Source organism: Suricata suricatta, chromosome 14, assembly GCF_006229205.1.
Source record: "Suricata suricatta isolate VVHF042 chromosome 14, meerkat_22Aug2017_6uvM2_HiC, whole genome shotgun sequence".
NCBI classification, from domain to species: domain Eukaryota; kingdom Metazoa; phylum Chordata; class Mammalia; order Carnivora; family Herpestidae; genus Suricata; species Suricata suricatta.
In genome coordinates this window covers 75595055-75607696 of record NC_043713.1, presented here as the reverse complement: position 1 = coordinate 75607696, position 12642 = coordinate 75595055, and the positions used below count along the sequence as shown (strand labels likewise).

Below are 12642 nucleotides of genomic sequence, written 5' to 3'. Positions count from 1 at the left end.
AGTCCAGCAAAACCTTCTTTTCTACCCTTCAAATACAGGATCACTTGTCCACGTTCAAAGAAAGCTGGCTGCCAATGCTGAGCTCTTAGCAGACTTCTACTTTGGTCTGGTATCACTCCTTTCCTCAAAATGCTTCCATGGCTTTCTGAGAATCTGGGTCCTTGCTGTCTCTCTGGACTCCGTTCGCTCTTTACACGGCTCACCAAGCTCTAACCTCTCTGATCCTTCCCCTCTTCCTTGAACATACAAAGGTCTTTTTGTCTCAGGGCCTTTGCGCTTGCTGCTTTCTGACTCGCCCCCACGTCTCACCCCAAGTTAGCTAGTTTCTACTTATCTTTGAAGTTTTAGCTTAAATGTCACTTCATTGGGCAGGCTTTCCACTACTCCTTGATAGATTAAATCCTCCTTGTACCCGGGGCAGAAGTTTCACGATTACATGATATAGGTATTTGCATAGTTATTTTCCTAATCTCCCCCATAGATAATAAATTTCACGAAAGCACCATGTCTGTTTTATTTTGCTGTATATCCACAGGGCCTACCATAGTTCCTAGCACATGGGAGAGGTCCTCACCAAATTTTGTTGAATAAATGAATAAATTGATGAGTTTGGAAAATGTGTATCCTTCCACCACTCATGACGAGCGACCAATGTATTTTTTCCTGCCCTTCAATCCTTACCTGTTCAATTTCCTTTTCCTTCCCAGGAAAATGCACCAATTGAAGTCTCAGGGAAAAAAATTCTTAAACACGCTTTATCACTGGAATTAGGATGTATTTATTGACCTTTATTAAAATAAGTACATATACCCCTTACAAGGAAAAAGAAAAAAAGGATTCTTTTCTATCCTTTTCTATCCTTCCTACCCTTAGGTAAACACTAAAGTCACTCAAAACATTTTTGGGACTTTGTCCAAAGAATTATTAGTAATTCTGTGAAATACTCATAGAAAATGCTCGGAAAGAAGCTTTAAGATTTTTTTTATGTAGTGCTTCAACTTATGAACCATGATAGGCCTGTATGAAATGAGAATCTTTAATTGGAAAAGTAAAGTAAAAAATAGAAAAACAGAATCATTCACTCAAAAGTCAGAATATTTCAGCAGACAGAACTACTTTTAGAATTAGAAATAAATCTGAGAACAACAGAAAAGACTAGAAACTGTTTCTAAAGCAAACAGTATCTTGGGAATATACATTAAGAAACATTAAAAAAACTTAAAAAACATTTTTTAGAGAGAAAGAAAGGGAGAACGCAAGCAGGGGAGAGGGGCAGAGGGAGAGAGAGAATCTCAGGCAGGCTCCACGTTGAGCGTGGAGCTCTATACCATGACCCGGGGTCATGACCTGAGCCAAAATCAAGACTGGGACACTCAATAGACGGAGCCACCCAGACACCCCCAGAAACATACTTCCATGATCATCCTTCTAAAAGGGCACAACCAATGGATTATACTGAGGAAGCTGTTAAGATTTACAGTATTAGGGGGCGCCTGGGTGGCTCAGTCAGTTAAGTGTCCGACTTCGGCTCAGGTCATGATCTCACGGTTCGTGGGTTCGAGCCCCGCTTCGGGCTCTGTGCTGACAGCTTGGAGCCTGGAGCCTGCTTTGGGTTCTGTGTCTCCCTCTCTCTCTAACCCCTCCCCTGCTCACACTCTGTCTCTCTCCTTCAACAATAAACAAACATTAAAAAAATTAAAAAAGATTTACAGCATTAAAGTTATGGGTTTAGAGAAGACTTTATCAATTTCGTTGACTTGGAGGTTTATGGGCTTATTCATTTTTATTTATTGATGATGGTAGACATTAGAGCAGCAAGAGGATGATGAAGAAATAGGCCCAGCTAGAGGTGCCTGGGTGGCTCAGTTGGTTAAGCGCCGACTTCAGCTCAGGTCATGATCTCGCGGTTTGTGAGTTTGAGCCCCATGTTGGGCTCTGTGCTGACAGCTCAGAGCCTGGAGCCTGCTTCAGATTCTGTGTCTCCCTCTCTCTCTGCTCCTCCCCCGCTCATGCTCTGTCTCTCTCTCAAAAATAAACATTAAAAAAATTAAAAAGAAACAGGCTCAGCTACAGCTTGCATCGTCCTTTGTTATCTTTTTACTGTAAGAGAACTATCAAGTGTGAGGTCTAGTCCCGTATTTCAGTTGCAGAAAGGGAACCCTGAAATGCCTGGATGCTAAGTGGCCTGGGCTGGCTTCACTACAATTGGTAAAGCCACAGAGCCAGAACCTACCTTCCTGGACACAACAGAGGAGGTGGAGTTTCCTGTGCTCTCATCGTCGTGCATCAAGATGGGCTCAGAGCTGCTGTCCTCCAGGACCTCCTGCATGCTGTTCACACTGCTGCTCTGGCTGCCTGTACTCACGGACATACTTGGGATGGAGTGGTTGCTGCCCAGGCTGTCCATTTCCCTGATCAGGCTGGTTCCATGTTCGCCGTCCTATAAAAATGGGGCACGGGGGTTAACAAAAAAATGACTAGAGATAAAGTCCCAATCCATTGACTAAGCTATTAACCACACTCGATTCTGCAGTGCCAAGTGGTTTTCTGCCAAATCTGCAAAGATAAACTTTTTATGCGGTGACTCCACCACTGCCCCACCATTTTCAGACATCTCAAATTCACTTCTATGCCCTCCTCTGGGGCCATTATGGACATGGGTCATAAGGCTCCAAATGCTGCTTTCCTAGGGCTTTCCCCTGTCAGATGCAACAATCATATTATTGTATTGCTATTCAGCGAGCAGAAATCAGGCCAGGTTTGTAAGAGGCTTTCAGGAACATCAAGGTGCTGGAAAAAGACCGTAGGCAACCGAACAGGTGACCTCTGGCATATTTACAAATAGGGAGGTGGTCTTTTGAAACTAAAATAGAATGAGAAGAGTTTTCAGAGAACTGACAAGCAATATGCTCCTTGGCAAGTTATTATTGAGTAACTTCATGCCTAAGCAGGGATATTATTTCTACTGTCCTGGACAGGTAATTAAATTCTGCTTCCCTCAAGCAATCCTATCGTGCTTACCTCTGTAATCTTATTAAATATATCTGTTAAATAATATTGGCATTCATCACTGCTATTCCAAAGACTGTTTGAGAAGTGGTAAAATAACCAGAATACATAATTTACCCGGCACAGTGGGGTATCTTTTGATACAAAATTAAATAATATAATTAAAGTACCTTTGTTTCAAAAAAAATCTTATTTTCAAAGAGTCATACTGTATGTATCTAACATGAAGGAACTGTTACTTAGCCATGGCAATATAAGGAATAACTGGCATAGGTACTTTGGGTAAGTTAATATGATAGATAATACTTCTTTAATTGATTTATTTTCCCAATTAAAGGGGAACATCAGTATATGTGCAATCAAGAGACTTTATAGCCCAATTCCGTTTTCTGAATTTCACTTTTATAATTGATTATTTTCTTTCACATTAAAAAGGTAAAATAAAATTCATTGTTCATTTCTTTCCTCTTTTTTATCTAGTTTTAAAGGAAAAAGAGTCCTTTATGTTTTTTAGCTTACTTATCCGTTTGAGAGCGCGGGTGAGAGTGTGCACGTGTGCATGAGGAAGGGGCAGAGAGAATCCCAAGCAGGCTCCACACTGTCAGTGCAGAGCCCGACATGGGGCTCAGTCACGGAACATGAGACGACCTGAGCTGAACTCAAGAGTCGATGCCTAACCGACTGAGCCACGCAGGCGCCCTGAGGAGTCCTTTCTTTTTGTCCAAGGCTCTCCTCCTCCTGCTCCTGTCTGACGCACTTCCTGAGATCCTGCTTCTTTAACCACGTGTGCTTCTTCTCATTTCCATGACTCTGTCCTGGCTTCTTCCGTTCTGCCGGCAAGTGTCAAGAGGCCCGCCCCATGCCCGCACAGCCCTCTACATACTGCTCTGTGTCGCTTTTCCTTCTTAGGCAAATCTCTGAATCTTAACACAACCAGCTTCCCTGTCTCTAGTTTCTCACTTCCCATTCATTCTACAAACCCACAGTTATCTATTATTCATCCCGACTATTCCTGTAAAACTCCTTTTATGATGGGCATCAAGAATGCCTTACTTGTAAAACCCAGTTAACGTGTTTTTTGTTTTTTTTTTGCTCCTTGTCTAACATGACCTCTCTGTGGCATCTGACACACTGGCTGCTCTGTCCTTGAAGTTGTGGATTCTTGGAACACCTGTGATGTCTTTTTCTTAGGGTCCTTTATACTTCCCGGCTCTCTTCTCATTCATTATTATTGTAATGCTCTTGACCCCCAGCCAACCACCCTTTACCCAGACCTCTTTCTTATGTTCTGGGTTTGCATCCCAACCAACTGCCAGATATCACCACTCAGGCATCCCAACTGTCCTCAGCCCTGCCTCAACCACTCCTTCTTAAGTCATCCGAATGAGAAACCACAGAGTCACCTCTCCTTTGAAAACCTCTTCTGTGTACTATGTCAGTAGCCTGTGAGGTCAGGACCTTGAACTCAACAGGCACCCAACTGAAATCACCCTAAACCCATTCTTTCACCTTAGTTCTTTTTCTCTGTTCTTGGTATTGAGACAGTCTGGTCATCCAGGCAAAAGTGCTCCGAGTCACCTTAAAATCCTCATCTGTCACTGTCACTTTCAACGAGAAGCACTGTATTATCAAATCTACGTCTACAGTGTTTCTCAAAAGCGTTCCTCCCCCGCCTTCCCCACTGACACTGCCCTTATTACCTCTCACCTGGACTGTTATACAGAAGGTAACACAGTCAAGTCCATCTTATACTCTGTTGCCAGGATAGTCTTCCTAAAGCACAGCACTTTGAGTCTAAAATGCCCTATGGCTGTCTCTCAAAACCCACCCACGTCGTGTCCTCCATACTACCTTCACTAATCTTCCCCAGAAGGCTTTTTTTCTTCTCCACTATTACCCCTGCATGGTGACATATCTTGGTAACATTTTTCCTCTTTTGTCTTATGTAAGACTTATTTTACAAATTTCTCTTTTGCAACTCTGCATGTTTCTTGAGGCACAGGGCACCAATTACACTTTTACCGCCAAAAGTGGCTTACAGAGTGCCCAGTCCAGAACTTGGCCACGTTGTAGGCACTCTAAGAGCGCCTATTATAATAAATTGGACCTACTTCTTCTTCCTCCTGTGACTCATTCAAGGGTCCATTTCTTGTCTCTTGGAAGAGGATTTTTTTCATTTTTCGGTACTGTAGGTTATCTAATTCACGAACGGCATCTTTTGTCCTCTGTATGAGGTCAATCAGGACACGTAGTGGCCGGTCTCGTCGAACAAAGTCATGCTGATTGAGGGAGGAAGAAAAACAGAAACTGATAGTGAGAACACAGACTTTGGGGCACAAAATTTCCATTATAAAAGTAAATAGACATAAACTAGGTCTGTTGATTTTTGCAGAAATAACAAGATATGGCTTTCATTTTATATAACCTCTCATCTTGTATAAGTCTTATAAAACAAGAACTATGCTTTTCTTTCCTTCCTCAAGCCCCATTGTGTGGACTTTGTCCTAGAGTTAACTTGAGAATTCTTGAGGTTTACTTTAACATATAACCAATAATGACTCGTAGTTTAGAGGCTTGAAACTTTCGACTCTGACGCTCTATAGTAAGTAAAAGCGATGTAGAGTTAGAGAATATTATTGTGATAATCTGCCTCAGTTCTCCTACCCACTCCACAATACCCCTTTTAAACAGATGGTGTGTGTTTTGTCTTCTAGTTTGATGGTCGTGTAGAGTATATGCGTGAAAATGTGGCAGCTTTATTCAGAGGTCATAACTCTGGCAGCTTCATTGTCCTGTTACGGAACCGTACAACCAGAAATAAGGGCAAAGGGCCTCTGAAGAGTAAAAGAACCACCCCAAAGTCCACAAATTTTTCCTGGTATAAACAGCCCTCACTTTCAATATTATCTTTACACATATTATGGTTTCCTGGTTTCTCAGCCTGGAGCAGTTTACAAAGAGGGAAAAAAAGTGGGAGAAAAGAGGATGGAAGGCTCTTAGCACCAGGGTTATTTGTTGTAAAAAAAAAAAAACAAAAAAAACGGTCTTTGAAAGTTCTTGGGCAGCCTGACAGCAAAAAGAGAGAAATTCCATGACTAACACACCTACCAACCAACCACACAAAAACGAACAAAGGTTTGTGGGCTACTTTGCAAAGGGGAAAATGCTCCTAATGCAGTCCTTTTATATGCCATGAGCTGATGAAACATACTGCTTCTGAGCCATCAAGCAGTGAAGTCATGTTCATTATGCTTTCTTCACGAAGGCAGAGAAGCACATCATGTATTTTGACAAGATTACACAGCAAATGATGCAAAGGTGGGGGGTGGGGGGAGCAGGTTTTGGTTTTTTAACGGAAAAGTTTCAGTTACATGGCAAATTCACTTAGGTGAAATTTTAATTTGAAGATATTGGGGAAATGGGATATAATGTGGTAGGCCCTAGATGATGGAATGGGTTTCAATTCTTCCTCAGTTAAACAGGTATCAGAGAGGAGTAGGGCCATTGTGAGAACAACATGCATGTGTCTGGTGGTTCTTCACTGTGACTCTGCTGTCGGGGGAACTGTGGCTTTTGCTCTTGCTTTTATAAACTATCTCTTCCTCTGCAAAGAGTCCTTTCTGAAAATGAAACACCATTCCCAGAAGCAAGAGTAGCCTGCGTATTTCAAGATGAGAATGAAAGGGAGAAAGTAAGTTATTTTGCTCCTCTAGTGCTTGCAATTATACAAGAGCAAATCGGTTTTCAGTAAACTTCAAGCTATAACTCAGGATCAGTGAATTTTAGAACAGAAATCCTCTTAGAAATTCTTTTATTTTCAAGGTGTGGAAATTCGGGCACAGAGGGGTTAAGTGACTTACACAGCTACTAGTGGAAGAGCTAGGGCTGCAACCCAGGTCTGCTCATTTGGTGTTTGTTTGCCGGCGGGCTACCACCACTGTCTTTCTAAAACATGGATTTGGTCGTGTCACTCCTCGTAACAGACACTGTGGTCCCATTTATCCCCCATTCCAACCTCTTTGCCTGGCCTTCATTTATTGGGAGCAGTGGACAGTAAAAGGGTTGATTGAACTCCAGCCTTCTGTGTAGTTAAAAATAACAATATGACAGAGTTCTGGCAAATGAGACACTGTCTAGGCAGAAGTCACCGAGAGAAGTTTTGTTTCCTGGAAGAAAAAGGCAAGACACCTTAAGGAAAGGTGTTTTCCACTCTGCCCTTCCTCCTTCCTTCTTTTTCCTCTTGGGATGAAGACTTGAGTCCTAGAGATGCAGGAGCCATTTTGTGACCAAGAAGATAAAAACCACCTGCTGCAGATGATAAAGTAGGAAGATAAAAAGAGGTTGGATTCATGATGACATTGCTGAGCTACTTAAGACAAGTTTCCTGCACTTGTTGCACAAGGTAAGTAAGCCCTTAACCAGTGTAAGCCTTTTAAAACTGACAGACTCAAAGTCTTAAAAACATGTCTCCAAGGGCACCTGGGTGGCTCAGTCGGCTAAGTATCTGACTCTTGATCTCGGTTTAGGTCATGACCCTCATGGTTCATGAGTTGGAGCCTCAAGTCAGGATCTGTGCTCACAGCAGCAGGAGCCTGCTTGGGATTCTGCCTCTCCCTCTTTCCCTGCCCCTCCTCTGCTCGTGCTTGCATTCTCTCTTTCTCTCTTAGAAACAAAAACACAAAAAAACAGAACAAAACATGCCTCCATGATGAAAGCCAGCCTTTTACAGCCAGGTTCATGGTTGTAATTCTAGGCTACTTCTCTTTCCCACCCAACGCATATAGTACCGTCTAGATAGTTCCTGACTCACGATGTGTTTCACACCTGTATACCTCTGCTCACGTTCTCCCTGCCTGCAACCCCATCTCCTCACTGTTCTCCAAAGCCCATAATTCTTGTCAAGCTTACAACTAAAAGGTGCCCAGATCCTTTTAAAAGAATGGCTTCATTGTTCTTGAAAGTTTATTTCCTTGAAACATTTACATACAGAAAAATGCATAAGAGACAGTAAAAGAAAATCATCCCAAATTCCACCATCCAGAAATAAATATTGTTAAACAATGTCATTTTACATGTTCTCTCTCATGATAATGGGTATGCAGAAACAATTTTACATGGGAAGTTCTGCATGCTGATTTTAAGAAAATCTATTAAATTAAGGTATACTGAAATGTAGCAGAATTAGAAAACAATGAAGTAAATGCTTAACTTCAGTTATAATTACTTCATGAACAGTTACCAGTTCTTAAAAGATCCTCTAAAGTTAAGGAAAAAAAAAGGTGGCAGAGATTGGAGTTACTTTTTTAAATTATGCATTTCAACTTAAGAATTATTATCGACCAGCTACTCTGAAAAAGAGGAAAATTAGTACACTTATCTTTCTTTCCTACCCCTAGCTTGTACCAGTTACATTAGTATTTTTACACTGTCAATGCCTATAGCATTTACGTTCTGCTCTTTAACCATGTAGATGATTTTTGGTTCTATATTTAAATGGATTCGACGTGAAGGGGGTGTTTTAAGGTCCGGAAGAAAATGTGAAGAAAAAATGAATTATTTAAAAATATTTGCGAACAAGATAGCCAACTGGGGTTGGGGGAGAGAAGTTGACTTCTTTGTAACAAATTTTTACCTCACCTCTCAAAAGAAGCCCAGCATAAAGAAAACCAATAGAGGAATAGGGGGAAAAATACTTGCAAGATCTACTACAAATGAATAATAATAATAATAATGATAATAAAAACCCCAATGATCAGACAAATGGGCAAAGATCACAAACAGCTTACAACAAAAGAAACCGATGGCTTTTCAACATATAGGAAAGATGCATCAACTTAGTTCATAATGAGAAATACAAATTAAAACTACAAGTTTTTCACTGATCTGAGAGCCAAGCTGAAAATGTGTTGATCCTCATACTTCGTCGGTGGGAATATACATTAGTGCAACTTCTTTGGAGGATGACTTGTATCTATTTACATTTAAAACCTATATTCCCGCTGACTAGCAATTCCACCAGAATTTTATTCTTTAGATAACCGTACACAGTACAAGGTGACACGTGTACAGAAACTTACTGCAGCAATCTGTAATAGCAAGAGATTGCCAACCCCATAAAGAAGTTGGCTAAAAAAAAAAAAAAAGAGAGAGTGGGTGTGGTCGTTCTGAGAATGTTATGGAGCCATTCAGAAGAATGAGGTACCCAAAACATACTATAGTGTAAAGCAAACAGATAATCAAGTTAGAACAATGTTTAGAGCTAGCTCCCATTGGTGCAAAAATAAAATAAAAATATTTACTTCCATGTGCATAAAATATCTCTAGAAAAACATGCACAAGATTGGTGACAGTGGTTGCAACCTCTAGAGAGGGACTTAGAATAGGAAGGAGATTTACTTTTCTCGCTCTGTCTTCTGAAACTTGTATTACCTATTCATTATGAAGAATGTAGTCCCTACCAAGCAAAGGAAACATATAAAAAAATTTGGGGATTGATTTAAATTCAGTGTTTGCTGCCAGTCCTTTTATCAGTTTCTTCAGTTCCTAATTTATTCTTTCTTCCTTCCTCCTTCCTTCCTTCCTTTCTTTCAATCACTAGATTGCCTGGATTTTGCTTTGAGGAATTTTTTAAAAAGCTATTAAGAAAAAAATTGATTCAGTTTGTAAGGCTTGAAAATCTAAGCTGCATTTATAACTGGACAGCCCCTTAGCTAGGTCAAAGATCCACCCCAAAATAATTTTTTTTCAGCCTATTTGTATGAATCTTTCTTTATTGTTAGAGTTCAAGGAATTTTACCAGGTTATTGGGGATCAGTTCTGTGGTGTCTTTCTTTAGGACTCTGCCTAAAAATCACCAAAGTCACCTCTCTAGAAAGGCCTTCCCTAACTCCTCCTCTAAAAAGTTAGCTCCTGGGGCACCTGGGTGGCTCAGTCAGCTAAGTGTCTGACTTCGGCTCAGGTCATAATCTCACGTTTCATGTGTCTGAGCCTTACATCTGATTCTGCGCTGACAGTGAGGAGCCTGCTTGGGATTCTTTCTCTTCTTCTCTCTGCCCCTCCCAGCATCTCTCTCCCTCTCTCTCAATAGATAAACTTAGGAAACAACAACACCACCACCCACACATTAGCTCCTGGGGCACCTGGCTGGCTCAGCTGGGAGAGCATGCAACTCTTTATCTCGGGTTGTGAGTTTGAGCCTACTTATGTTCTCGGTAGAGTTAATTTAAAAAAAACAAAAACAAAAACAGAAACAAAACAAAAGAACCCAGCTCCTGTCCCAGCTTTATTTTTTCTGCAAAGAATTCACTACCAACCAATATTTTATCATGTATTTACTTATTTGTTTAGTGTTTGGAAAAGTGTTTGGCATGCAGTAGATAGTAACTATTTGTTGAATAAATGGTGGACTTGTTTGATTTGGCCTGCCAAAGCAAATTAAAATAAAATCAAGTCAAATAAAGATCCAAATGGTTATCTCCAATAAAATTTTCTTCAGGTATATCCTTAAATATCTTCTGCTAGATGTATTTCGTTTTCTTCTTCAGGAACAATAGGTTGGTCTATACTGTATCTTCTGTCTTCCACGTGTCGTCTTCATTATAATTATCTTCAGAATTTTTCCCCTTGCATTTAACTTTATTTCCCTACAACTTTCTTTCTCTGGAAATACCCTAAATGGGTCGGCTTATTACATTTGTTTATTGCTTGCTTATGATTTTGTGTTTGAGTTATTCTCTTCTGTGTCTTTTCTTACCTCTGCCCACATGCTTTTTAGATCCTTTTGTTGTCTGTTCCCTAAAACTCGTCTTTGAATCCTTGTAATAGCTTCTTCTTTGAGGTGCTTCTCCCCATTAATTTAAATACAGCCCCAAATTATCTTTTTTTCCCCTTCATGGTAGTGTTTTCTGTGTCCTTTTTTTTTTTTTAAAATAATCTTCACCTACTTCAAAGTAATAAAGATGTTACTTTATCTTGGGTTATCTGATGTTTTGTTCTGGTTGTCATTTTTCCCTGGAGAAATGTGGAGCTATTGCAGAGACACACAGAGCAGAGCTCACGTCTAGAACATGCGATGGTTCTACAACAAAGGGAAGGGGAGTCCTTTGCCCTGTTGTTTCTGCTACCATGATCCTGTGCGCTGCTATTTAAAAGATGAAAAAACTTAATTTTCCATGGAAAAATCAGTCGGCTTCAGACCTACCTGTTCAGAAACACTTAGAGCCAGAAAATAATACAGTAATGTTTACAGAGTTGTCAGAAAAAGAAAACATAAACGAAGCATTTGTGACCTACACAGGGTGCTCTTCAATTCTAAAGGTAGCTGACAGTTTTAAGCTTTCAAATTTAAGCAATATAATCTTTCTGAGTTTTCCTTAAAACCAACCAGCCAACAAAAGAGTTGAAAAATATACATCCAGAAAGAGGTTAAATAAATCTGGCCTAGTTGGCGCCAAAGAAAAGATCTTTGTATTGTCAAAGTCTCCACATACTTCACTGATACTGAGGGAACCTATGTATAGAGTCTATAATAAAATGTTACGTGAAGAGATGCTCAAAAACATGACACTTAAATCAAATGAATAAAGTTAACATGATACTCTTGTCACCAACGTGTATGATGTAACACTATATAAATGTATGTTCTGCATTTATTGTGTATCTTCACTGCCTGATGGCTTGGCAACAACCTAACTGGAAACTCCAGGCTTGGCGTGTGGACCATTGGCAGACTGTCCTGCGAACACTGCATTAGAGTTCACGCAGCTCTTAGTCACGGGAACATCCAAGTGATGACCAGAGCAAAGAGAAACACTCTTGGTCGTAAGGCAGAAGAGGGAGGGAGGAAAGAGAGAAGATGAAAAAGACTGGGAGAAAACTATCCACGGGGAAAATATGGCACAGGCCTTGTGATCATCTTGCCGTTTCTATGCCTCGCTCTTCTCTCTGGATAAATGACAAGACGAAGTGTTCTGACCCAGTGTGTCACGATGAACTGCCACAGGTAGGATTAACTATATTCTACTAGGACACGCCTTCAAATCCCCTCCTCAAATATAAATTTGAAAAATTACCCGTAATAGTTCCGCTGACGTTGGCCTTTCCTGAGGTATTTTCTGCAAGCAGTAATTAACAAATCTCCTGAAGGAGTCGGTCCTGTATGTGCAAATGCATTGACAGAAAAGAAAATGAGGGTCTGTGGAATACACGGATTACTCCAAGACTTCTCATTCAAGGGTAAAATTTACATCCTGAGAGCTTTTTAATAAAATATAGGGTATTTCAGGAGCAGTGGACCCTTTTCAAGTTTATGGTATCTAGAAATTCTTATTTGGGTAATGAATGTGGAGAATTTCAAGTCAGTTAACACAGAAACATATCTTAACATACGAGCAAGGTCAAATCATAATTTAGATGAGAAAATGAAAAATACTATATTTATAATATTACAGTTTTATACACAGTTTTCTTCCCAGATAACAACTCTCCTCAGTCTCAAGCCTACATTCTTCATGGCCGGCTGTCAACCTCTTCACCACGCACCACCTGTAACCAGGTAGGAAAACTTGAAGCATAAGGGAAGAGAACGTCAGAATATGCCTTCTGGATGAAAACACTTCCTTCTCTTGAGGATGC

The 12642-nt window shown here is 40.4% G+C and overlaps 1 protein-coding gene across 6 annotated transcripts in view; it reads right to left on the bottom strand.

The window, feature by feature from the left end:
• TAOK3 (TAO kinase 3) overlaps window positions 1–12642 on the bottom strand; it is a 172361-nt gene that overhangs the window by 42016 nt on the left and 117703 nt on the right. For all 6 annotated transcript variants that reach the window (XM_029921769.1, XM_029921770.1, XM_029921765.1 and 3 more), the window contains 3 exons: window positions 12081–12162; window positions 5121–5288; window positions 2234–2440 (listed from right to left, as the gene is read on the bottom strand). In XM_029921769.1, the coding sequence (XP_029777629.1) occupies window positions 2234–2440; window positions 5121–5288; window positions 12081–12162 (457 nt within the window). The remainder of the gene's footprint in view (window positions 1–2233; window positions 2441–5120; window positions 5289–12080; window positions 12163–12642) is intronic.